We start from the raw sequence: 27,879 nt of genomic DNA, 5'->3' as shown, positions 1-27,879 counted from the left end.
AAGCTGTATATGTCATATATCTTGATTTTAGGAAGGCTTTTGACACATAGTCCCACATGACATGCTTATAAGCAAACTAGGGAAATGTGATCTAGATTAAATTATTATAAAGTGGATGCAAAACTAGTTGAAAGTCTGTACTCCAAGAGTAGTTATCAATATTTCATGGTCAAAGAGGGGATGTAATTAGTGGAGTCCTGCAGGGGTCTGTCCTGGGACCAACAGTATTCAATATTTTGATTCATGACTTGGATAATGAAGTGGAGAGTATGCTTATAACATTTGTGGATGACACCCAGCTGCATGAAGGACAGAATTAGAATTCAGAATGACCTTGATAAATTGGAGAATTGGTCTGAAATCAACAAGATGAAATTCAGTAAAGGTAAGTGCAAAGTACTTCACTTGGAAAGGAAAAATCTAATGCATAACTACAAAATTGGAAGTAACTGGTTAAGTGGTAGTACTGCTGTACAGGATTTGAAGGATCACAAATTGAATATGAGTCCGCAAAGTGATGCAGTTGCAGAAACGGCTATCATCACTCTGGGGCATATCAACAGGAGTGTCGTATGTAAGGCAAGGGAGGTAATTGTCCTGCTCTACTTGTCACTGGTGATGCCTCAGCAGGAGTACTCCTCTGATGGTAGGACAAGAAGTAATTCACCTGATCTGTGGGTAGGACAAGAAGGTGGGACTGAAGTAACTGGCCTAATCTTCAGCAAGGAAGATTAGGTTAGATAATAGGAAAATTGTTCCAACTATAAGGGTAGTTAAGCTCTGGAATAGGCTTCCAAGGGAGGTTGTGGAATCCCATTGGAGGTTTCTAAGAACAGGTTAGACAGATACCTGTGAGGAGTAGTCTAAGTTTATTTGGTCCTCCCTCAGCACAGGGGGCCTGATTATATGGCCTCTCACCGTCCCTTCCAGCCATACATTTCTGATTCTATAAAAAACAAGGTAGAGAGATGCTCAGATACCATGGTGATGGGCTTGGTGTAAAAACCCAAATAGGGTACACTGTGTATCTAGAGCTGTTATTGTACATCTTGGTGAATAAAAGCTTTATGGAGATGCCTCAGATACCAGCTTCATTATCTGTTTTCCTAAAACTATGCCAGCATTATACTGTTGGTTTTTTCTCCAGTTTTCCTTAACCAGTTTAAGTAATGGGCTTTGAATATAACATTTTGATTAATTGCCTGCATTATTTGGGACTGTATATTTTTGAAGAATGAGTGACAAAATGTAGAGCATTTCTGCAAAATATTAACAATTAAAAAACAAACCCATAAAAGAACAACACGCTTTCCTGACGCTCAAGTGATGGGGCATGTACAGCTAGCCTAGAGGCATAGGCTAAAAAAAGAGAACCAGTCGAGTTTAGATCCTGCAGACAGACTAGATTTGACTTCCCTTTGCTGAGTTGGGTCGTTTTTGTTTTTTGCCTGACATTCCTTTTCGCCTGTGTCTCCCACTCCATCAGCTCCTCAGGAAGTGGAGCTGCAGAAGCTGTCGCAGACTCTGTCTGTCAGTGCCACTTCAGCAAATCTCTGAATGCACAGTTGATCGGATATCAACATGTTTAGGTGGTCCTCAGCCTGACACTGGCATTCTGGTGCTCCATTTATTGGCAAGGTTCTCTGCCTAGCCTAATTAATTTGTTTTGAATCCCAGCTGTCTGACATATGCCAAACTCTTTCAGGAACTCACTTGTGTTATACATAGCTGTGTGGGAGCCTTTCTGGATGGCTACTTTTTAATTTTAATTTTCCTTGGGTTTTTTTTAAGTCTTTCTTGTTTAACGTCTCAAGAACCCTTCTATTTCCATTTTCTTACCAAACTTCATGATTCAAGCGACATCCAGAGGTTTGTTAAGTAGTTGTCAGCTGTCGACTTTCCCCACTGCTAAACTAAACAGGAGGAGCCAGGTTGTGGCTCACCCTGTGCAGGAAGAGAGTGTAAGGAGTCTTCTCCCTCGTAGCTGGGAGACAAGGGTCCAGGAACTGCGCTAGGTTGGCACTGTCATTGGCACTAGCTTCCGGGGCAGAGTGGGACTGTACGTTACACTGCATCCTGCACTATAAATGAGCAAAAGGACGATAGAAGCAAGTGACCCAAGACCACATCTGTAATAACTTGCTTTACTAGTAGGATTTTTCTCTGGCGCTCATCACCAGGGTATCTGAGCACATCACAAACCAGTACCACAATACCATAGCGGTATAAGCACCTATGTCCAAGACAATAAAACATTACTCCATTTATCCTCACAATGTCCCGGTAAGATAGAGCAGTGCTATTATTCCCATTTTACAGATAGGTAGCTGAGGCACAGAGAGACTATGTGACTTGCCCAAGGTCACACTGGAAGTCTGTGGCAGAACCAGGAATAGAAGCTAAATCTCCTGATTTTGACATGAGGGCTTTAACAACAGAACTATCCTTCCTCTCGATTCACTTTGTGGAGCTCTGATGAAGCCCCATCTGGAACAGAATGTTCAGTTCTGGGCACCTCAGTACCAAAAAGATGTCAAACAAAGTTGGAAGTAACTTATAGAAAAGTAACAATAACAAATATAGGGATGTGGGGAATTCTGAGTGGAGATTAAAAATATTTAATACAAATAACATGGCCAAAGAATGACTAAGGGGGTGTGGAGAACATGTGAATCATCCAAATGTATTTGAAGCCTTTCAGCTTCCAAGAAAAAAGGAGCTAGGGTTGTGATACAATGGGTCATGAGTAGGAGTAATGGCGTAACACTAAGAAATGGAAAAATTAGCACGAACACCAGAAAATAATTCCTAACGGTGAAATATGTGAGCCTCATCCAATGCCTTTTTTAAATCAGTGAGAGTATTTCCATCAATTTCAACAAGCATCAGATTAGACCATGTTAGACTATGGGATAATTTCCCAAGGGAAGTCCTTCAGGAAAAGGAATGCCTTTATTTTGTCTACTGTACAATGCCAAGCATGTTCCCAGCACTAAACAAATAATTATTAATAATAATGCTTTGGAAAGCCCACTGCCTGAGATGTTTAACATTAAACCAAAGAGCTAGGAAACATACTGTAGGGAGCAATCTTTCCTGGCATGAAGATGGATTAAATGACCTACTTGGGATTTTTCCTTTGATTTCTAGTATTTTATAACTGTTGGCATACTTGGATTTTTTTTCTCCCCCGCATGTAAACACAGGTCTTACTAAAGAAAACAGGACTTTCTCTATACCTGTGGAAGGGGAGAGTGAATGTGTCTCTACTTTTGATGGCACTGGGCCCTAGATCATTCCCAGGGGGACAGGTGGACATTAACTTAATCTTCTAGTGATTACAAATTACTTCAGAAAGCAATGGTCTAAAATTACTTTGTCTCAGACTCGCCATCTAGCAAGCCACATGGTAGCAATTCAGCAATGATTTAGTGTTCCCTAATTATAGGGAAACCTCTATAGAAAAATAAAAGACCAGAGGGGTTGGGAAAGGCTAATTAAAAAAACAGACTGGAGAACTGGTTATTGTAAAACAAGGGATCTGCACAGCCACATGTAAATGCCGTCTTGAAAAAATATAGTTCAGCCAGTAGATGAAATATGTTAATAATTCATTGGAAAGACAAGTCTACAGCAAAGAGACATTCAGTTTTGCTCAACTGCAGAAAACATCTTCAGTGCTGGCCAAACTAGACTGATGGAATAAATCTTCCCTATTAACATGAGAGATAATTTTATGTAAATATATTGGGAGACCTTCCAAGCAGGGCTGAGAGTCTTTGTGGTACCACTTAACGTGTTTGCACCGTAATTGCATTTAGACCAAGGTCTTCTGAAGGAAATGGCTGACTAAATTAGCATTAACCAGGTTCCTGGGGGGGCTGAGTGCATTGTGGGTAGTCAATTTCGCCTCCAGAAAGGACACGATGACACTGGAGAGGCCAGCTGCTTACAAAGCACAGCGTTAATTGTTTTTCCCAAATGGGGCAAATTTTATCAGCTGGGAAAGTAGAAAATTTGAGGATCTGATCAGGCAAAGTCTGGGATTCAGTATCTTTCTCATCCCCATCCCACTTCAATTAAGTTCAGATATTTGTACACACTGCCCCAGTTTCTTTTTGTGACTATAATCTGGGAAGGACTACCCTCTGGGAGTAAAGGACTTGTTATAGCCCTCAAGGGGATTCCTGGGGGCCAGATAGGCTTTCCTGAGAGTTACTTGTCTCCTAAGATGGGCTGTCTTCGTCCAAATCGGTAAGTAAATAAATGGAGATGGAGCAAAGAAGCTGAGCATGACAATTTGAAGAGTTGTTGGGGGGGAGGTCATTCGATGGAAGCTAGAAGTGCAGATGTGTTTGTTAGAGTTTCCCCGTTAGAGTGAGTTCTTTTGCATATTTTTATTGTGCCTGTAACTGTGTGGCTGTTCTTTATCCCTGCAGACCTAAGTGCCCATGAACTCATGAAAGCTATGGTCCAGATCCTCAGCTGGTGCAAAGCAGCAAAGCTCTGTTTACACCAGCTGAGGATCTAGTCCAGTGTATTGGCTAACTTTACTCATAGGCTTTCATCTGCTTAGACTCTGGGAGAGTTACCATCATAATTGTTAGTTTTTTGTCTAGGGCACCAGTTAAGGCATCTACAACATTTAGTCTCTTTTTTCCTCTTTGCTTGTAGTTTGTGGGGAGGCAGTGGAAGAAGGTAGCAACCCTTCTCCATTATCTCATGAAAATGTGCTTTATTTGTATTTCTGCTTAACCACTTTAAAATGAGCAAGCAGTCATCAGTAATGCTTTTGGTGTTGGTTTGAATAGGTAATGGTAATTCAGCCTGCCGAGTCCATTGTTCCCAATAGCAAGAATTTCTTGGGCTTCGGAAGAGGAGTCCACAGTAATGCTTATCCTTCCACAAAAATGTAAGGATGATCAGAAGACTCAAGGACTTGGTGACCATTCCAGACTCTCCTTCAGCTCTCACTGAAGAAGATGAGAAGAATGGTCTTGTGGGTAATGTAGAGGCCTCAGAATGGAAGTTATGGGTACTGCCTCTGGCTGTCCACAAACGTTACTACTTTGAGCCAAATACTTTCCTCGTGGTGTTCTGTCAACTTCAGCGGGGTTACAATAGGGTGAATGTGGTCCTCTGTGTCTTTGTTTCCCCATCTGTCAAACAGTGATGGTCATTTACCCAGTGTCCTCGGATGTCACAGAGCTGAATTGTTAATACAGTGCTTTTTGATCCTTGGATGGAAGGTGCAAAGGAATACAGAAATTATTATTGTTTTACTGATGGGACTGCTTTTCCTTCCACATCTGTGTGAATCAGGAGTAATTCTGTTGAAGTCATTGGATATACACCAGAGTAAAACTAATATCAGTGAAATAGAAAATCAGGTGCATTTTATCCTGTTTTTTCTGGGACTGACCAAAGGGGACATAGTAATCAAGTGAGTAGATACTAGAACTGAACCTTCAGAAGCTTTTGTTTCTGTGTACCTAAATGCCAAGTTTTGAGCCATACCCTTCCATCAGCATATACACAAAAATCCCTACTTTAATCAGTGGAGAGTTCTGCTATAACTGGATGGCATGACAACTAAAAAGTCTATCTTCTGTGTCGTGGAATAAATATCCAGTGAAATCCTTATTTGATACACATATTGGTTCTCGCTGTGCCATACAATCTTTGCCTTGTTGATGCACCCCTTAGGCAATAACTTGTGGACTCTGTGGTTTTCCATGGTAATAAGAGATTGTGTAAGTGCTTTTCTACGCATTGAGGGCCAGATCTTCAGCAACTGTAAATCCGTGTGGCTCCATTGAATTCTCTTATGACAAATTATGACAGATTATAAATTGAGCTCTGGTGATTTACACCAGCAGGGGATCTGGGCCTAAAGCAGTAGGAACATTGGCTTCCAGTCTCTGCTGGCTAGCATGACATTGCTTGCAAAAATAACACGTCATATTATGCCAGCACAAAGATACCACAATTTATTGTTATCACTCAGAAAAATAAGTACCTTGAGATAGACACTGAGATCAGACACTATCAGATACACAAGATTGTTGTCTTTTTTGGAAGCTCCTTGCATAGCTGTATGGTAAGATGTACAATCTAGGGCTTTGAACAGAGACTTTGGAATAGAGACTTATGTGTTCTATCTTCGGCTTTGACATAGATTTGCTGAGCGATCCTGAGTAACTGAAAACCAACAGAATTCATGTTTCCTATCTGTAAAATACGAACCTCACAGAATTAATCGGTGTTGTAAAGCACTTAGAGATCCTTGGGGGAAAGGTGTCATAAAAGTGCAGAGTAGAATGGAGTAGGTGTAATCTACAAACAATCGGCAGTTCTGTTTTTGCATGCTCAATTGCTGAAACATTCTGTAGGGAATTCATCTGATCCTTGCAAATTTGTCATCGTATTTTCTCCAAAGCAGTAACACTTCCTTATGGACTATGGAAGACCTGACTCATCAAGGCCAGCACATCTCTTTGATCATCAGAGGACTTAATTGCCATAAACCTGCCCATGCAGTATTTAGTACATTTCCATCCTCCTCTGTTCTAAAACATGTTTTGTCCTTAATCAGACCAGTACTGTCAAGTATATATGAAGCTGAGTGGGCTACAGCCATGTCAGTATATCGTGTGCCCTACAGGAGAAGATAGCAGAGAACAGTATATTTGCCAGTGGTTGAATATTACAAGAGTAGAAAAAAGGTGAAGCCAAATTCTGCCCTCAGATGTGTGTGCACAACACCCAAGTCAGCAAGAGTTATGTGCCTCCATCTGGGGACATGATTTGGCCTACTGAATTTTATTGCTTATTGTATTAGGTATCCTTGTGTGCAGGCATTCACAGCAGGGTAAGTCGGGGATCACTCCCGCATCTTTGACATGATTCACCATTTCCTATCATTTCTTTCCTTCATGCAGCCATGCGTGTGTGATTCGAGGTCAGGTGATAACATCAGATGGAACCCCTCTAGTTGGAGTGAACATCAGTTTTGCCAACAATCCTCTTTTTGGATACACAATCAGCAGGCAAGATGGCAGGTATGGTTTCTGCTATACATTTTACAATATGTAAGTACCCAGAGCTGCAAATAGGGCAGCCAGCACTGGAGAGAGACTCTCCTAGCAAAGACACAGTCACGTCTGGGGCAGCCTGAAGACACTAGTGTTATTGTTAATATTGATACTGATATTATTACAGAAGTGCATAGAAGCACTGGGGCTTAGTTGTGCTAGGTGTTGCCCATGCATATAAAGAAATTATGGTTCCTGCCCCAAACTGCATATTCTTCATTGCTTTATATAGACATTATTGGGCAAAAATAATTAAACCTGTAAGATACAGTATTGCTAGAGGCAAGTGGTTAAAATTTGAACAGTTCCACTGAACCGTAACAAATCACTGAATTGGGCAGTCTTTTGTCTCTCAGTACTAACTGGCTCTCTTTTAAAGACAAAAGCTAAATATAAGGAGTAAGTTTCTGACTGATGGAGCTGCACATATTCTAGCTAATGGTGATTAACACGAGCACTTTGGCGAGGATGACCTGGCTTTGCTGATTTTAACAGCTCTCCAGTCTGACAGTAGCATTAAGGATTTGGATTGACCTGGCTAGAATAGCCAGTGGGGTGATAATCAAGGAGATGAACACTTGCTAGAGATGTGTGTGTTATGTAGTCTTGACTTGTTCCCCTGGGACTTGGTGCCTGCTGAACCACTGAAACTTTTCAAGATGTGTTCTCATGAGTGTTCCATCTACTGGAAAATACAACAGTAGAATCTGAGTAATAGGTACGTTTCCATGGAAAATGGATTATCTCAGTTAAATGAGCATAACTTACAAGAGAAGCTGGTACTTTCACGAGTCTTGTGGTTTAGAGACTATTGAGAAAGATACAGAATCTCTCACATTTACACTGTAATGTAACTCCATTAATCTCAGGCTTGGTCTACACCTAAAATTTAGGGCAGCCTAGCTACATCGCTCAGGACTGTGAACAATATCATGCCCTGTGCAACTTAGTGATGTCCACGTAACCCCACCATGGACATAGTGAGGTCGAGAGAAGAATTCCAGCGACCAATCTGCCGCCTCTCGGATGGGTGGAAAAACCACTTCCGTTGATTCAGGAAGCATCTGCACAACAGCATGACAGCAGCACACAGGTGTAGCAGCCCAGCTGTGGCACGGTAGCCGCTGTAGTGGAGCCATATACCTGCCTCATAACCTCCTGATTAGCAAGTGAGATCAGAATCGGGCCCTAGCGGTCAAATGCACTGCAGTGTAAAGGGCTGACACAAAGCCGACCCAAGTAAAAATAATAATGCCTACAAAAAACTTGACCATAGGTAGGCAGCTGATGTGCTGGAACTCCCTGTTTTTCATGCTGACCAGCATCAGCTCATTACTTCCTTGTGCTCTGTCTGTTGGTCTCCACCTGCTGTCTACTGTCTATAGTCTTCCACTTAGACTATAAAAACAACAAGGAGTCGGGTGGCACCTTAAAGACTAACAGATTTATTTGGGCATAAGCTTTTGTGGGTAAAAAACCCACTTCTTCAGATGCGTGACTTTAAGCTCTTTAGGGCAGGGCCCATCCCTTTGTTCTGTATTTGTGCAGTGTGAGAATGCTATGGGGCCCTGATCCATCATGGGGGCTTATAAGCAAATAATGAGCCTAGCATTGCACAGGGCCTGGACAGGCATCACTTCTACCCCCTACAGAGCAGGTACAGTACGGGCAGCACAGCGGAGCAAGCTTCTTCCATACTACGCCAGGCTGTGCTTCAATAATTTTCTACAGGGACTACCCCTAGGAAGGATAGGTGAAACAGCGCTTCAATCCTGTGTTCACTCACAACCACACTCTCTGCCGCCATCCAGACCCTTTGCACCACTCTGGCATCTTACTCACCAGCAGAGAATGGCCCTGTTGGAGGGGAGTTCTCAGCTCGTGTTAAGCTAGACTTACTGGCTCTTACACCACATCCTTCCCACCCTCAGTGTAGCGGGGCAGGGAGAGGTGCGGCCAATGTGCCAGTGTGCTCCACCAATTTCCAGTTAGCTAATGTTCCCTAGGGAAACCTTGCCAGCTGGCATCGGATAGAACTGCTCCCAGGAGCTCACTGCCAAGGGCTGTAAATCCAGCACCCATCACAAGTACTAGATTCAGTTAAAGTAATAAAAAGGCGGCGATCAGCAGTGCCTGAACATAGAGTATATAATCAAAATAAGTCCCAGGACCAGGCCAGCATTCCTATCAGTAACTGCTGGAGCCCCCCAGTCCCAGAACGAGTGGAGTTAGACAGCTCTTGCAGTCAGGCATACTTCCTTATGATTTCCCCTCATTATGTTCTGCTTATGTGGTGCTGTCATTCAGGTCTGGTGCTTTGTGCTAACAACATTTCAGGACATGATATTCAACAAATAGTCTGATTACATTGTTGAGGATCTTGAAACATGAGAATGAGACTATAATTGGCCCCAAAATATTGTCTTTGACATGCGCTCATCTATTTTCTTGCATGATCAGGCACAACACTACATCTGCGGGCACTGGAGGGAGGTAATGTATGAGTAGATGAAAGCATTCTTCCTTTAAAGAACCAAAAATTAGTTAATTATTCACTGATATGATATGAGAGCTATTTATAAAATCACTTGAAATATTGGAGGTACCAGAGTCTAAAGGTGGGAGTGCAAGGTGGGAGTCAAGAAATCCTGAGCTTTAGTCACAGCTCTGCTGCTGATCTAGTGTGTAGCTTTTAGACACATCCCTTAATCTTCCTATGCCACGGTTAACCTGCCTGTAAAATGAAGGTAACACTTTCTTCCTGCCTCGCTGGGGTGTTTGTGGATGAAATACTACATGTGACGTGCTTTCCAAATGGAAAGCATTATTGCTATTACAATTGCTGTTCTATACTTCAATATGTTACAACAGCAGGACCCTCTTCTAATAATCTTTTCAACAGAACAATTTTAGCCTGAGACATTGTCTACACAAGCAATTTGGGCCAATTTGACTGAATCAGTTTAGAATCCAATTTCGTTAAATCACTGCAACCTCCTTGTGGTCTCAGAATAAGAAGGTTCACACAAGGGAATTGGGCCTATTCAACTAAATTGGTTTCTAAACTGATCTAATTAAATCAGTGCAACTTTCTTGTATAGACAAGGCCTAAAATGAATTTCATTATAACTGGAATTCCAATTTTCAAATTGCAATGAACTGTAACAAATTAGGACTTGAATTCTACTTCACTGTAAATAGTTTCACTATATTCTGGTTTACTAGAAGTGGGTTTCATCCTGTTGTCACACCAGTCAACTGTAGACTCCAGGGGTGAAATCCTGTCCCCACTGAAGTCAGTGGCAAAGCTCTCATTGTTTTCAATGGATCCAGGATTTCATCCAAGTTTAGGCTGCATTAAATAACCCCAGAAAATGAGACCACTTTAAAGGCCCATATGTGTTCTCAAACTGTTTATCATGAAACTTTCAGATCCCAAGGCATAAGGATAAACCAACTCTTGTCAGAATGTACTATTGTATATCTGACTTTTCTGTGACACAGAAGGACTGGAGGGCTCAGGACTGGTAATGGATTATAAAATATATTTTAAAATAAATCTTTTCACCACTAGATTGCTGGATCACACTGGTAGTGGGTAGTGACAAGCAATTGTGACCATCTTATAGATGTTTGTGAAATGTGTTGGATGATCTTAGTGCACTGCAGCTGTCTCTGCTGAGCCTGTTCTGGGGATAAACAGAGGACATCCTGGACTGGACTGTCCCTTGGGTGTCTTTCTAAGATAACCAAAACAATAAGTCCACGTAGGTAATATGACTTTTTGCAAATGGAAGAAAACCCATTGTGACAGTTCTCAGGGCACCCAGGACTGTGAGTCACCTTGTTATCCTCTGCCTCTAGCAAGAGGTGCCCCCCCCCCCAAAAAAAAAGTTCAGTCTGTTGCAGAGCTGGCTGGCTTCATAGGAACCAGGACCCAATTTTTCATGGGAACATTTCTGCTCCCCAAGGTGAAAGGATACAGAGTGCCTTTCTCCACTCTGTGCTATACTGAAACAGTCTTTTGTCTTTTTTTTTTTTAAGTTGCCTTTCCAGTATGAAACATGCATGAACTGTCAAGTATCCAGATGGTCAGAAGTTGACAGCTTTGAAAAACCAAAGCCACTGTTAATAGCTACAGGTCATGAGCTTGTGACTGGTGTACAGTACATCCAGATAAGGTCAACAGGGAAAAAATTTCAATTGACAACCATGTAGATAATATTTTATTGTTTTGTGTGTGTGTACATATATTGTGACAAACCCAGACCGGTTGGGTGTAGGAGTCTGGTCCTGCTGGGATCCTGGAAGTGGGAGGGCAGAAGCCCACTGCTAAGGGACCTCCCGCAGCCTAAGGGGAGGATCCACAAAGTCCAGGATGTCAATTAATTACTGGGGACAACTAAAGATATAACAGAGACAGGAGTGAGGTCACAGGGCTAAACGAAGGGAACCTGTTGGGGACACCGAGCAGAGAACCCTGGACAGCACTCTCTCCTCCTCGAAGGTGTCAAGGGAGCCAGCGGACGCCGCCCAGAGGAACTCTGCCCAGATGCGTGAGCAGACGGAGGATCGGAAATAGGCCCCGCAGTCGCAGGAAACCCCATTAGCCAACCTCCTCTCCCTGGTGTTGTAGATAGCCATTTTGGCCAGTGCTAGGAGGAGGTCGAAAAGGAGGTCCTGTGGCTTGGTGGGATTCTCTGGCTGTTGTAATGTTCCTTTTTTATTTGCAAGTGGTTTTAATTGTTTGCAGTTGTCTCTGATGGTTTTCCATTGAAAGGCTTGGGGTGGAGCAAGGCTAGACAATTGAGCCTTGCATTACATCGCTGGCTAACCAAGGTGGGGTAACAACTCCCTCCTGCTAGGATGGGCCATCGCTGAGATATTTTGTCCCCTGATGATTAACTTTTACTCCAAGTCCATAAAGTATACTTTCAGCATAATTACATTGTGCTTTAAATTCACCTGCACATACATTTTGCAATGATTATGCATTTTGACCAGTTACAAGTGTTCTGTAGATACCGTACATGCTACTCTTTATGGATAAGTTTCAGAGTAACAGCCATGTTAGTCTGTATTCTCAAAAAGAAAAGGAGTACTTGTGGCACCTTAGAGACTAACCAATTTATTTGAGCATAAGCTTTCGTGATCATCGGATGCATACTGTATGCATACAGTATGCATCCGATGAAGTGAGCTGTAGCTCACGAAAGCTTATGCTCAAATAAATTGGTTAGTCTCTAAGGTGCCACAAGACTCCTTTTCTCTTTATGGATAAGTATCCCACAACGCATGTGTTAGGTGCAGTGAGTTTGTCGGGTCTGAGGTGAGACTTGTTTGCAAAGATCAGGGGACACTTTGCCAGGGAGCCTCTGTGTCGCACCCCCCCATCCCTGAGATCAGCAGCCCACCTGAAAGCGTTATTTAGGGCTCTCATCCTGAAGAGAATTTTGATTATACTAATTTTTATTTCACTGCTGTGGGTTTTTTTTTTTAATCTAGGCAACTTGGGGTATGTCTACATAGCATTTTGGAGCCTGTGGGAGCAAGCCTTCCAGCCCGCCTCCCTTCCCAAGCATCAGAGCCTGAGCTGCAACTTAAAATCGCTGTCTACACAGCTATTTTTAGAACACTAGTGCGAGCCCCGCTACCCAACTCTATCATCCCAAGCTGAGAGGTTTGCTGCCACAGGCTCCAAAATGCTCTATATTCATACCCTTCAAGGCTAAGCCACGTAACTCAAGAAACAGTAGCTGATGAGTGACTGTGTCTCTTGCCGTACAATGCAAGCCTCTGTGTTTTCACAGCTGCTTGAGTCTGACATTAGATCGATGCCTTCCCTTCTGGCTTGGGTTTCACGTCCACAGGAGAAGCAAGCTTTTTTTCCCTGCAGGCTAACATGCCTGACCAAAGCTCATTAGAGCCCAGGGCTCCTAGCAGCTCCACTCACCAATGACAGAAGCAGAGGCGTTTCTATAAATAAACCATTCCTAGTTTTCCAACAGTTGTTGAACATAATTTTTTTTACATTTATCCCTTCCTTCTTTCGCCCTCTTTAGTGCTCAGCCTTGTGTGAAGTGAGCTTTTCCCTTCTAGTAGCAAGGCTTGCCAAATGCTAATTGACTGTTAAAAATGTCATCATCAAAGCACAAATGCTGTTCAACTAACTGGCAAGCCAGGGCATGAGTTACCCATTAGGCTTTTAAAAGCCAAGTTACATAGGTCTGGGAAGTTGACGCCCCCACTTGAGGTACAGAATAAACACCTTACAAGTCTGGAGGTTTTAAAATGCTCTCCCCATGCCCTGTGGACTTGAATAACTTTTTTTTCATAACTACATTCACTAAGCAGCGTTTAAGAGACATCCAAATGATGATCGTGGATGGAAAAACGAATTGTTACGGTGACCTGCTAAGAGTTTTTTTAAAATGTCACTGAGCTCTTTTTTGCTTCTCTGTGATCTGTGAAGAAGGTTGGAAAGTTTTTTAATTAATTAAAAAAAGGGGTTTTCCTGCTTTTTTTTTTTCTCTCTCTCTCTCTCTTTAGAAATATCACCTGCACCAAATCTGGACTTTCTTGGTTTTGCCTGAGGATTTATTGGGGGTCTCAGGGCACTTTAGGGCTTGTCTTCACTGCCGTGCTACATCGGCACAGCTGCACCGATGCATCTGTGCTGATGTAGCAGTCTAGTGAAGACGCGCTGTCTTCCATCGATGCAATTACTACACCTCAATGAGAGGCAGAAGCAGTGTTAGTGGAAGAGTGTCTTCCGCCAACATAGCACAGTGTAGACACCGCTTTAAGTCGATGTAACTTATGTCACTTGCGGGGGGGTTCACACCCCTGAGCAACGTAAGTTACATTGATTTAAGCAGTAGCGTAGACAAGCCCTTAAGGTATTCAGGATGGTACTTAATCATGTGCTTACCTCAAAGCATTTGAGTAGTACTATTGAAATCAGTGGGTTTATTCACATGCTAAAAGTTATGAACATGCTTAAATATCATCTTAACTCAGAGCCTAAACCTTAATTGAAGATGCACGGGTGTTATCTAACAAAGACTTCCTTTATCCAAAATGTTATTTAGGCATTGAAGTTAAATAGATGTTGAAACAAAGAAACAAAAACCCCAATGGCTTTAAAGTCTTACTAAAACCCCTTTCCATTTCAGTTACTCTACTTTCACTTTCTTAGCTCTTGTGATGTCATCGTGTCATTACTTCTACAACATTTCATAAATCTTCCATAAATCTTCTGTTTCAGATGTGAAGTTCTAATGTAAAAAACAAGCAAGGGAAAAAATCAAACCGAAACACTTCCATGCCTTCGCTATAAATTACAAAGAAGCAAAGCAAGGGCAGTTTGGATTATGAGCTTTTTGGAGCAAGGACCATCTTTTTTTTCTGTGTTTGTACAGCACAGGGTCCATATTTAGGGATAAAAATTCCAAATCCATGCAGGGTCTGATTTTCAGAGGTGTTGAGCTCCCCTTCGTGGGAGCCGTGGGCATCTAGCTCCTCTGAAAATCAGACCATTACATTTTAAACCCAGTTATTGTAAAATCAGCTCCTTCTCCATCCACTCACCTGTCCCAAAATGATTTCTTTGTTGATCCATGTTCTCCCTGCCCTAGTGGGTGAGGCTGTCGCTAATACATAAAACAGTATGTTAGTGAGATCAGCAGTGGCTGCAGGGAAAACATAACCCAGACCTGAAGTCTGGGCAGGTAAGTGAAGGAGAAACTGCTTTCCAGATAGTTTATTTAAATGTGCAAGTCCATGCAATCTGTGCCTGATATTGGATCGTAAACATGTTTTTAGAAATAGTAAATAAAACCTTTGAGGTCCAGTAACTCAGGAAACAATCACAAACATAAACTTTGTCTTTTAAAAAGAAGATAGTGTGCTTTAATAACTATATTTCTTGACTGAATGTCAAGACCCAGGGGTTCTATTCTTGTCTTTGCCACTTACTTACAGTATGACTTTGTCCAAGTCATTTAACCTCATTGTGCCTCAGTTTTTCCATCTGTAAAATAGGAGTGATAATACTTCTAGCTCAAGGGGGTTTTGTGAGGGTTAATCCTTTAATATTTGCACAGTGAGGTTCCTGTTTGGAAGGCTCTAGACATGCCAAGTATCATTTGTTTTATTTTTATTTCTGCTTTGTCTCTTAAAAACAGCTTTGATCTCGTCACTAATGGTGGGATTTCCATTATCTTACACTTTGAGCGGGCTCCCTTCATCACTCAGGAACACACGCTCTGGCTGCCCTGGGATCGCTTTTTTGTAATGGAAACCATAGTCATGAGGCATGAAGAGAATGAGATTCCAAGCTGTGATCTCAGCAACTTTGCCCGCCCCAACCCCGTGGTCTCCCCGTCCCCCCTGACAGCATTTGCAAGTTCCTGTTCGGAGAAAGGCCCCATTGTTCCAGAAATCCAGGTATGAATTTTCTTTCTAAAGTGAAACATTTGCTCCAGGCAGTCAAGTGGAGCAGTGCATGTGGAGCTATGCGCATCCAGGAGTGTGCATCCTAGTCTGTTTCTGTACTTGTTAAAACGTTTTGTGACACTGATTTGGGCTTCACAGCTTTCCAGAAGCCTAGAGTCCTTGCCTAATTTACACAATACATTTACATACTTTTAAAAATCAAAAATAGACGCAAGGCCATAATGCTTGGTTTTGTTAATCTCTGACCGGTAGATAATGAAGTGCTTATTCACCAGCAGCAAAAACTGCACTGGCTCTGCTTTGTCCACACCTCCCATCTACAGGAACAGGGTGGCCTTGGGACACATTTTCGGATGTAACAGACCTTCAGGGTACATTTCAGCACCCACTGCTAAAATGCTTAATGCTACTGTTCTGCTTTGGGGCAGAATTTTGGAATTGAACTTGCCCAAAGTTTGGGAACATAACTTTCAACCTTCAAACCTGAAGAAAATATTGTTGGGGTGAAATCCTGGCCCCATTGAACTCAATACGAATTTTGCCTTCATCTGCATAATCCCACATTGTGTAACATATAGTATAAAAACTCCCCAGTGGAAAAGTGCTTGAAATTCTACCATTGCATTCTATTAGACACACTTTTCAATAGAGAAATGTTAGATACAATGGACATAATCACATTTATTCCTTGAGGGATATAGGAATGCTTATTATATTGCAAAGCAGAGTCATAATACATTTACAGAGGATTCCAAAGTACTCAGTGGTCTGAAATGCCAGAGCTCTTTCTCAGAAATGCAGCAATCTCTGGAGTACAGTGTTGAAGCTATTTAAATGTACAGAACAGAATAACAGAGTCGTGCAACTGAAAGGGGAATTTAGGTAACCAGAATGGTAATTTCTTAAGTTAAATTTCTGCTGGGACATCAGGGCTAATTCCCAAGCAGTCAGGACCTTACTTTAATCTGTCATCCAAAAGGCATATTGACACTATTCAGATGTCTTTGTTTCTCATCAGTTTTTGGGTCAGAGTATTATGTGTGTCATGCTGAAGAAATTGGACAGAGTAGTAGTTTCCTCGCTCAGTGGAGTAGGTGTGTGATGGAGGAAGCAGGATGCCTGGAATGCCATTTTTCTGTGGGTATGCATCACCAGGACAGTATTGCTCATGAAATGCAGCAAAGCACAATATGCAACCATTTTGGAAGATCTTGTGATCCTTAAGATTTGAACCACCTCTTGAGGCAGGATCCTTTTAAATATATTCTTGGCATTTGTTTGATGTGTATTTACTACTCAGTTGACTCCTTGTCTGAAATGGTAGTCAATAGGGACAGAGAGAAGTCAATTGTGGCAGAGAGAAGTAAACATTTCATACACCGAATTGAACCAGACGCTGCAAAACAATACCTCGGTGGCAATTATTTCTAGCTGGTATTTTCCTATAGGGGTTGTATGTGAAGACAGATTGGATGAAAGGGACCACCTTCTTTGTACTGCTGGTCTCTGACTGAGCCTGCTGCCAGCATAGCTTGTTGCTAAACTTGCAAAATCTATCTTAAAATTCCTGGGTTTTCCCAGATCTGCCATTTTTCACCCTCGTAAGTGCATAGGTATGTAAATTGAAAAGGCTGCATTAGATAAAGTAAATATTTATGGACGTGGTGCAACAGTACTTTAACTTCCGTGATGCATAAGTTTGTCAAGTGCTGCTGTGCTCAGAGGTTGTGAGTTATCACTTGAAAAAGTATTAGGTCTTCGATAATAGCCCAAAACAGCTGCTCTTAGGAGCTTCATTTCCCAGATTGGTGGTTATTTATAACTAAAGCCCATATGCGAGGGGCATTCCAGCACAACTGAGGCTGTGTAAAGCTCTAACAAACAGCGGTCAAGTCTAGTGGTTAGAGCAGTGCACTGAAAAGAATTTCAGACTCCTGTGGTCTATTCTTGGCTCTGCCATTGACTATGTACCTTTAGCAAATCCTTTCAACTCCTCTGTCTTTCACTTTCCCTATCAGTAAAATGGGTAGGGATCTTCTGAAGACTGGTTTTTATTTATAAAGCATTTTTTCAGATCCTTGAATATCCCAGGTGCTGTGCAAGTGCTAGAAGTATTGTTGTAGGCAGCAAAGCCTGTAGTTCACATTGCCCAACACTTTCCGTGACAAGACTCTGTTTTCAGTTGCTAATACATTTGCTATGCCGGCTATCTGTCTGAGACTGGTTTTTTGGAGGGAAGTTCCAGTTAAATGGTTCGGCCTTTTCCAAGAACAAGGCTGGGGGGAAATACATTGTTGTGCCCACGTTAAAAAAAAAAAATCGTACAGCCATTTCACTGAGAAGCTCTTGCACCTTTGTGTTTTGGAGCAGGATCTGGAAATTTGGCAGGGTGCCCACCCTAATTTCGAGGATGTGCCTTTTGTCATCCCCAGAAAATCTGCCCTAAACTAGCCAAGTTTTTACCCTCCCAAAAATCTCAGTTCATGTATGCTCTGTAGAGACTAGTGAGAGTTTAGCAGCCAAATTCTCTGAAGATTCCATTGGTACTGAGCACGCACAGTCCCCAGGGCAGCTAGGGCTGAGCAAGACTTTTTCTGCAGTTTCTTGTCCCATTTGGCCGGGACTGCAGTAGTACTGGGCACTGGGACTGAGAGGAGGAAAACCTTCTCTCCTGGGCTTTCAGTGCTCCCCCTGCTGGTGCCCAGACAGCATGGAGGAGGAGGAGGAAGCAGGAAGCCTGTAATCCAAAGGGACAAGGAATAAGGTGAGAGGAGAGCTCAAGGGAGGGGGGGTAGGAGCAGGAGTTAGGAGGAGAGAACAGGGGCAGGAATGAGGAAGGATAGAAGCAGAAGGAAGACAAAGGGCAAGAGGGGAAGAAAGGAGCAGAGATGGCGGGACATTGGCAAGAGGTGAGGCTCGAGCTGGGGAGAGAGGGGACAGGAGCAGGGTGGGAGAGGATGGGCAGGAACCGGGTGAACTAGCAGCAGGAGGAGGGATACAGGGACAAATAAGGCTCAGTGTCTCACAAAGAGTCTAGGAGATGAAGATTGCCACCAACAGAACGCAGCAAGATATAGGGGCAAAGCGGAGAAAGGGGAGCATTGGCTGGGGGCAGGGCCGGCTCCAGGCACCAGCGAAGGAAGCAGATGCCTGGGGTGGCCAATAGAAAGGGGCGGCACGTCCGGGTCTTCAGCAGCAATTCGGTGGCGGGCCCTGCAGTCCCTCTCTTCCTCTTCAGCGGTACTTCGGCAGCAGCTCAACCAGGCTTGGTTTTGTTTTGTTTTTCCCTTCGCCACTTGGGGCAGCAAAAAAACTGGAGCCGGCCCTAGCTCAGGGCATCTTGGTTACAGATGGCTGGAGCCTTTTTCTGCTTGGATCCCATTGTAAGCATTTTTAAGCCTCCTTTCCCACCCCACCGCCTGCAGAAATCACCCAGAGAGACATTCCTTGGCCTCCACGAATAACCCGGTACATCGTGAATATTTTATAGTTGATGCCTCGTAAATGGTTTAGAAACTTCTCAGAGAGCTTTGCTAATGACGTAAGAGTCTGATTAACTGCAACTTTGCTGCCTTTAGTGTCTGCTCAGTGGTGATTTAACACCACCTGGCTATTTTTCCTCAGGCCCTGCAAGAGGAGATTAACATTGCTGGCAGCAAACTAAAGCTGAGCTACCTGAGCAGCCGCACGGCTGGCTATAAGTCAGTCTTAAGGATCAGCATGACTCATCCCACCATCCCCTTCAACCTCATGAAAGTCCACCTTATGGTTGCTGTAGAAGGACGCCTCTTTAGAAAGTGGTTTGCAGCTGCCCCGGACCTCTCCTATTATTTCATCTGGGACAAGACGGATGTCTACAGCCAGAAAGTGTACGGACTGTCAGAAGCCTTTGGTAAGCTCAGAACACATTCCTCTCTTTCCATCTTGCATGTAGGAAGTTGTTAAGTGGCAGTATACAAACCTTATCTTAGAATATCCTGCTCTTATGTTTTCTTCCCTTCACTGCCTTTTCCAGAATGTCATCCCAGCATAACCGTTGTGGGCCTGATTCTCCATTGCCCTGCACATTGTGTGATCCTCTACGTCTGTAAAACAATTACACAAGGTATGAAGCAATGGAGAATCGGGCTCTGTGTGTTCTTTGCACCAGCTCTTGAACCCAGCACCAACCGTGGTTTGTAGCCAGCTGGCTCTGCTGTTACAAATTACACCTGGTAGGACACGCACACAAATGCTGCGAATTATACCTGGTAGGACACGCACACAAATGCTGCGAATTACACCTGGTTGGACACGCACACCAATGCTGCGAATTATACCTGATAGGTCACGCACAGTTCGAATCTAGGCTGAGGCACATAAAGTCCACAACCGCAGAGTTCCCAAAAGACACTAAGTTTATTACGCTCGAGCATGGTGCCCCCCTGGTAGCCAGGAGGGGACCCTGAATACAGATTATACAAAGGTTATATACTTTTTAGCAAAATATGTTGCCCTCGTGCATCGGAAACCTTAACCAATAAACAAACCCTTTTCTTATCTACCACCTATACCTGCTTGGTGCATTCCTCCCGCTAAACCAGTATGTTAATTACACAGCATGGTCCTAAAGCCATGCATCAGTAACTTTTATTATCAGGATGGGAGACCTCACATCAAAGGCCAAGAGATGGGGTGTTAGAGACTGACAAAAAACAGATACTGGGAGTCAAGGCAGGCTGGAGACAAGGAGGAGGATTTTCACAGGGATTCAGGATCACTCCTCCTGGTGTATGATGTGCTTGCTTTTAGACAATGGTGGGCCCCAAACCAAAATGGAGTCACATGTGCTAACTTTTCCTTAACAGTCCTCCCTTTTTTTTTTGTACGTCAGTAAGCTTTATCAGGGCTGAGTAACCGCGCTGCAGGGTTAGCAACTGCTGACAGCAGATACTGCAGCATTGTAGGCATACAAAAATAACGCAAAAACAATAACAGTCAAAAAAAGTAAATACAAAATCCGCCGTCCCCAAGTCCCCACATCCGGTAGCCATGAGGCGAGCCAGTCCCAGACCTCCTGGAATTCGGCGCTGGTAGTGTCGAGGCTGATGTGGTGGAATAGGGCTGCCTGTTGCTTGAGGATGTGGATGTTAGTTTCCACCCTATGGTGCTGATTTACAAATACACAACAGCTTGAGTTGACCAGAGCTCAAACCCCGCCCTGATTTACAAGGAGATAATCCAGGGCTAGGCGGTTTTGCAATGTCGTTTGGGATAGCTGGGTGACTTCAATTTGAAGGGCAGAGAGAGCATCTGCAGTAGCATTTGCCATTAGTTCCAAAGCAGCTGAAATGTTAACTATAGCTTTTTCCAGCTCGCTTACTCCCAACCATGGCAGAAACCAACGCACAAAGGAGTGAAAGCCTTTGGGCCGTTGAGAAAGGGGGTTTAAAGGAATACTTCGTCGGTCCCTCCATACTAGATTGCGGATCTCTCCCCGGGTCAGGTTCTGGTGTACTGTCACGGCGGGTACTATAGCCCCTAAGGTACATGGACCACACCATCCTGCTGGGAGAACCTTATAGGCTGTGTGATTGCATAACCAATACCAGCCAGACCCCTCGGGGACCGGCCACGGGGTCCTGGAGTAGGTAGAGGGGCCTCCCGCACCAGAGCTGATTTGGGTGGTGTTCTTGCACCCCACAAAATTCCCTACAAAAACTGTATTTTCTATGCCCTTACGTCGTGACACACATAAAGCGTAATTACTCTGGGCCACCATATCAATAGACCATATTTGGATTGTAACATTCCAGTTAAATGTAGTGTCTGCCCATAGCTTAGTTTGGAGTGTTTGATTAAGGGGGATAGGTACCCCTACCAACGGGACCCCCTGACCAAAATATGTGGGGGTCTGAATACAAATCCAACACTGCATTCGATTTACACCCTGTTTGATAGCGCGGGTTAAATTTAAGAAGCTATTGCCCTCCCATCCTTGTACTGGACTTGGGAATAGGGAGAGGAACCCCGCAGGCAAACCATACCAATGTCGGCATCCTCCTTTATATCATACAAAAAACACTACCCTCAATGCAATACCAATAAACAGGAACACAAAAAGTCCTGGTGGGCTGTGAAGGTCCCAGTAGCTGGAAAGTTTAGTCCATGGGTTGGTTGTGGTGTTCATTCGTGAAGTGGCTCGTCCAATGGCTTGTCAGGGTCAGGTGGGGGTCCCAGCACCAACTTAACGTAGCTATAATGGATCCAGGAACCTTTACCTGCAAAGGAGTGGTGGCAGATGGTGGGAGTAATGTTCGTGGCTGTAAGGCGTTTTTGGTATTTATACTTGCCTACAAGCACAGGTTCCAGCCTCTGGAATAAACCCACCCCACCACTTCACATTCCCAAGAATACATCCCGCAACTTCCTCCCTGCCAACGTACAATGCTCCGTTTTTGCCATTAAGGCCAATTCTCAGTGTCTTTTGCAGTTAGGAATCCTTGGATTTTGGTGGTTTTAGCAGAGCAGGCGTTTTTCCTTTTTTCTTGGAACAGTCATGGTTTTGCATTATACAGGGGAGAGGTTACTAGCACGTCATCCTGTAGTGCTTTGGTTTCTTTAGCAAATACTGAATGCAGGTTAGCTTTGTCAGTGGACAAGGGAGAGGTTACTAGCACTTCACCTTGTTTTTTTTTCTGCTGTTCAAAAGGAGGAAAGAAAAAAAAACCCAGGAGGGACAGGCTGATCAGTAGTCGAAGTGAAGTCATCTCAAGGTGGAGGGGTCTTTTTGCAGTAAGAAGCATGGGTCCAGGCAGTCACTCCTTGGCACTTCACAGCAGTGTTGGTAGTTAGCAGGACTTAATAAGGGCCTTTCCAGCATGGGGCCAGAGTAGTCTTTTGTTGATGGACCTTTATTTAGACCCAGTCACCTGGTTTTAACAAATGGCACGTTTGCTCAGGATTCTTGAAGCAAGACTTCTTTTACCTGTAAATACAGAGACCTAACACATTTCATTAATGTCTGGCAGTGTGTTGCAGATCTCACAGCTGCTTGGGCACATTCAAGCCCCCCTCTTTCTTGGCTATTAGCCAAATCCTAGCTGTGAGTAGTATCCTTGGGCAGGCCAGTGTCTTATCTTTGGACCGAGCCTGCCAGCTGCAGCGTTGAATTAGCTCTTCCTCCATTTTATTTCTTTTCCCCTTCTTGGCTTTTATTAACTTGCAAAGGAAACTTTCACTTTTTACTCATACACCTTTGTTTAAAAAGGAACACATGTACATTGCCCATTATACAGCACTTTAGTCTTATTGTTTAATGTATGCCACATACACCCTTCCAGGAAAATGACTTTATTACAGAGCTTTGGAGCAACAAGCCAGGACAAGCACACCCACTTTTGAGGAGTCCACTTGGTACAACCTCTGGTGTCCAATAGCTTTCCTCCCTCCCCAGCCCTCTGGCTAGAAATGTGAGGTAGTCAGAAGGATCTCATGTATAATATGGGGAGTGGGTTAACCTTTCATGTTCTTGCTTCCAAAGACTGTTGGTGTGCAAATTTTAACAACAATTTTTTTCAATTAAAAGATCTGGCCAATGAAATTTTTTTTTTTACTTAAGCAAATGTATTAAACTTTAGTATATCGTATTTTTTGATATTATCCAAACACTTTGTATTCCAAGTTGAATAAAACAAGTATCTGCATTTTGATTTAACCCTTCTATTTAGTTTTAAACTAAACTGTCCTATGAAAAATTAAACACAGCAATTCTGGCCACAAGACAAACACCACAAGATAGGACATGGAACACAGAACAGAATTCCTATTGTGCCAGTAAATTCATGAGATGTTGAATTGCTTTTCAGCTGGCATCAGTTTTCTCTGATTTTCTGAAAGGCAAAAAAACCCACAGATATACTCCTTTTGGGCAGTCAGTCATTGTTTAAAATATTTCCTTTTTATACAAATACCCTTGTTAATTGCAGGCAAAACAGAGGAATTACCCATATTTTCTTGTATTTGTTTTATAGGCAGCCCAGGTTTCAGTGGCCTCTACCTTATCAGTTAGGTAATTTACATTAAAACAAATGCTTTCCAGCTTGCTTTTGGATCCACAGGTTAAAGATTCTTACTTTAAAAAGGGCACAATAAACTTTACCAGACTTTTGATTGCCTTTTACTTTTAACTCCTGCTGTCAAACACACAGTGACCTGAAAAGGAAGACACCACCTATTGTAGCCCTTTGGAGCCTAATAAGATATTAATTAAGTAGCACTGTATAATTGCATTTCTTTGGAAAAGGGCCCATTTTTTCCAAAATGGCTGCAAAAAAGCCAAGAATTCTTTTTCTTTCCAGTATTTCACAAAGTTCAACTGCTTAATTCTTTCCAGCAACTACAGAGTTAACTTCTTACTTTCCTTTCTTAAATCACTTGCTTATTTCCCAAAACGACACCTAATTAACTTAGATTTTACCATTCCAAGTATTATTCCGGGATTTACGTTTTCCATTCCTGTAATTATTTACTCCTCTTTTTCCACTATGACCTCCAAGTTTCCAACGTGTTTTCCAGTCTCTCTATCTGTTGCCTGCCCGCTTGGGCCCGATCCTGTTTTTCTCTCTGAACTGTTCTTTCCATGAGCACCAGCTTTGTTTCACTAACAAATTAACAAGGCTGCTTAACTAGACCCCAGCCCTCCTGGTCTTTTTTCTTAAATATTTTCACTTACAAGGGCTACCCGAGTCCTCCCCCCATGAGGCTTGTCACCTGGACAGAAAGCACGGCTAATTGGCAAGCAAGGAGGTGACGGGCATAAGTCAGAAAGCCGAGGGTAAGCTGGAGGAGGGACAGAAGCAGGCATAGCACAGAGCGGGGCTGGAGACCCCTGAGATGAATAAGAAAAGGAGGAAGAAAGAGGACGTCCTTTCGCATGCGCATAAGCCCAGTTGTTCCATACATACCAATAATCCATTTGGGCTGGAGCTTTGTCTTCCATCCTTTTCCTAAGTGCTGTTAATTTTTCCCCAGCAAAGGAACCATCCGGTGGCCAGTCAAAAGGTGTTTGAGTTGTTAGTGCTGGCCACTCAACCTTGCACAAGATTACAGCTTTTTTTTTTTTTACCTAACCCATGGGTACCAGAAATATTCCCCCAATTCTCGAGAATTTCAGCCAAAGGGGTCCCCTTACTTACACTCTGCCCAGAACCCATAATGGGCTACCAAAAGGACACCAAATGTGCCACCTTATTGCCTAAGCGACGGCTCACACCCCCCCCCCTCGGAGTTCTCAAAGGTGAACTCACCCTGTGCCGGCTGGAGCTGCCAAGAGGAGGAGTGTAGTCTTGCTTGTTGGGGCGAGCCTAGAGTCCCTTCGTGGTCGCTAAAACTGTTACGAATTACACCTGAGAGGACACGCACACAACTGTTGCGAATTACACCTGGTAGGACACGCACACAACTGCTGCGAATTACACCTGGTAGGACACGCACACAAATGCTGTGAATTACACCTGGTAGGACACGCACACAAATGCTATGAATTACACCTGGTTGGACACGCACACCAATGCTGCGAATTATACCTGATAGGTCACGCACACCAATGTTGCGAATTATACCTGATAGGTCATGCACAGTTCGAATCTAGGCTGAGGCACATAAACAAAGTCCACAACTGCAGAGTTCCCAAAAGACACTAAGTTTATTACGCTCAAGCGTGGTGCCCCCCTGCTAGCCAGGAGGGGACCCTGAATACAGATTATACAAAGGTTATATACTTTTTAGCAAAGCATGTTGCCCTCATGCATCGGAAACCTTAACCAATAAACAAACCCTTTTCTTATCTACCACCTATCCCTGCTTGGTGCATTCCTCGTGCTAAACCAGTATGTTAATTACACAGCATGGTCCTACAGCCATGCATCAGTAACTTTTATTATCAGTTTGGGAGACCTCACATCAAAGGCCAAGAGATGGGGTGTTAGAGACTGACAAAAAACAGATACTGGGAGTCAAGGCAGGCTGGAGACAAGGAGGAGGATTTTCACAGGGATTCAGTATCTAAGGATCACTCCTCCTGGTGTATGATGTGCTTGCTTTTAGACAATGGTGGGCCCCAAACCAAAATGGAGTCACATGTGCTAACTTTTCCTTAACACTGCAGCTGAAGAAGTTGAAGTCGTACAGAAGGAGGAAGCTTCCTCTGTGCTGCCCATGTAACACTTGTATGGCTACAGCTCCTTCCCCTTTTCACGGACATCACAGAGCCCACCCAGACCAAATGCCATGTCTGTCAATCATTGCAGTAGAAAGGATATCGGAGTGGGGGCGGGGGGGCACTGAGCATGCATAGTGGCTGCTCTGTGCCGCAGCTGGTTGCTCCCTGTCTGATCGACAGTCAGCCAGAGGAATCTTTAAAGGAGCCATGGTCCTTAGCTCACAGCTCTGAAATAGAGTTCAACCAGGCGGAGTAGATCAGGCCTTGGCAATGGCAACAGCATGATGAAGAGCCCCCCTGCCTCCGTGTCTCCACTGTTGTTTTAAAACAACAGACATCCACCCCTGATCCTGCTCCTCCTTGTTGCCCTTGGAGCAATTCAGGGATAACTACAGCCCTACAACTAGACTCCTCTTTGCTCCCCTGTAGCCTGAGTGGAGATATGCCTCTCAGGAGGACAGCAGGGGGCTCTTTGTCTCAGTCTGCAGAGAGAGTGAGTCTCTTATTCCCACTTATACATGAGGCTAAGCTTCCTTGGGAGAGGCTGGTTGACATGGCCTGCTGAGGCTTATGAGACCCTGTAACACTGCATAGGTGATGCTCTGGATGGAGCAACATGTACAGATAACACATAGTCAGGGTCCTACCAAATTCACGGTCCATTTTGGTCAGTTTCACAGTCATAGGATTTTAAAAATCGTAAATTTAATGATTTCAGCTATTTAAATCTGAAATTTCACGGTGTTGTAATCGTAGAGGTCTTGACCCGAAAAGGAGTTGTGGGGGTCACAAGGTTATTGTCGGGGGGTTGCGGTTCTGCTACCCTTACTTCTGCGCTGGTGCAGGCGGGGGCTGCCTTCAGAGCTGGGCACCCGGCCAACAGCCGCCGCTTTCCAGCCACCCAGCTCTGTAGGCAGTACAGAGGAAAGGGTGGCAATACCGTGACCCCCCTAAATAACCTTGTGACCCCCCTGCAACTCCTTTTTGGATCAGGACCCCCAATTTGAGAAACGCTGGTCTCCTCCCAGGGAGACCAGATTTCACAGTCCGTGACGCATTTTTCATGGCCATGAATTTGGTAGGGCCTTATTCATAGAGAAATAATTACCTACCTAGTGTGACGTGGGGGCCAGATTTTTATGAAGGCCTCAACCTGTCCCCCATCTCACATTCACAGTTAGTTGCAGCTAGAATTTAGCTGCCTCCCTACCTGATTAGTGGGGGTGAAATTAGAGGCAGGGTCTGAAAAGGAGGCACTAAAAGGTTTATGCTCTTACATAATAAAGTTATTTCTGGCAGATACCTACAAGACACCCTTCACTTTGTACCTGTGTCTGGTTTGGGGTTTTTTTTGTATTATTCAGGAAACCTCCAAAGGCGCCCAAAGGTTTAAAATGCCACATTACTAGCTGAGTACACATAAATAAATATATTTTTTCGTCAAAAGAGCTGAAAACAGAATCTTTGCAGAAAGAGGCGGAAAAGGCCTTTTAATTGTTCAATGCAACTCATCCCCCTGCCAATGCAAGACTGTTCCCTGTACTGCATATTTCTCCTGTCCAGTCTGATCCTGCAGAATTCCCAATGTCAGTGCTCAGCACTTCTCAGGAGACACTGGGCCCCTTGCAAGATCAGACCCTTATTGTACCTGCCAAGAATTGTTCCACATCCTGCTTTTCCCTTGTCTCCTAAGCAAAGTAAAACTGAAGATCCCAGCTCTGCTTCAGGTACTAGTGGTGAACTGCGGTTCGGGTCTTACTGCTTTTGAGGAAAGCATGTTTCACCTGAAGTCTTCTTGTAGGTGTTCAGTAAAATAATGGGCCTGATTCTCCTCTCACTCAAACTGATTTTACAGTGATGTAACTATATTACCTTTAATGAAGTTATTCGTGATTTACACCAATGAAAGGGAGGTCAATGAGGCCTAAAGACTCTCTGAACATTATGAAAACCAACTCACACTCGCCCATTTTGTCTGTATTAGTGATCCTGCCCCAAATTAATCTCCAGTCTGTCTGTCAACTTTAATGGAGTTTACTGACTTCGACCTGCTTGGATTATGTTTTGTTTTCTAAGCTGGGCCATGTTTCTCTGCCTCAGCCCACTGCATCACTGCCAGCCAGCCTT

At 43.6% G+C, this 27,879-nt stretch overlaps 1 protein-coding gene and 1 long non-coding RNA gene across 2 annotated transcripts in view; one reads left to right on the top strand and one right to left on the bottom strand.

The window, feature by feature from the left end:
• Nucleotides 1–27,879, top strand: part of TENM4 (teneurin transmembrane protein 4) — a 2,254,482-nt gene that overhangs the window by 2,146,532 nt on the left and 80,071 nt on the right. Inside the window, exons 24-26 of the mRNA XM_084644861.1 lie at nt 6,942–7,061; nt 15,281–15,542; nt 19,176–19,443. Of these exons, the coding sequence (XP_084500987.1) occupies nt 6,942–7,061; nt 15,281–15,542; nt 19,176–19,443 (650 nt within the window). The remainder of the gene's footprint in view (nt 1–6,941; nt 7,062–15,280; nt 15,543–19,175; nt 19,444–27,879) is intronic.
• On the bottom strand, nt 19,931–25,665 carry LOC311529136. Its single transcript, XR_014713777.1, has 2 exons — nt 24,497–25,665; nt 19,931–22,518 (listed from the first exon to the last, which is right to left on the bottom strand). It is a non-coding gene; the product is annotated as an uncharacterized lncRNA (long non-coding RNA).

This window comes from Lepidochelys olivacea (assembly GCF_965140295.1).
Source record: "Lepidochelys olivacea isolate rLepOli2 genome assembly, chromosome: 1".
Classification (NCBI taxonomy): Eukaryota; Metazoa; Chordata; order Testudines; family Cheloniidae; genus Lepidochelys; species Lepidochelys olivacea.
The sequence above is the reverse complement of the archived record's forward strand: the minus strand, read 5'-3'. Positions and strand labels throughout refer to the sequence as shown.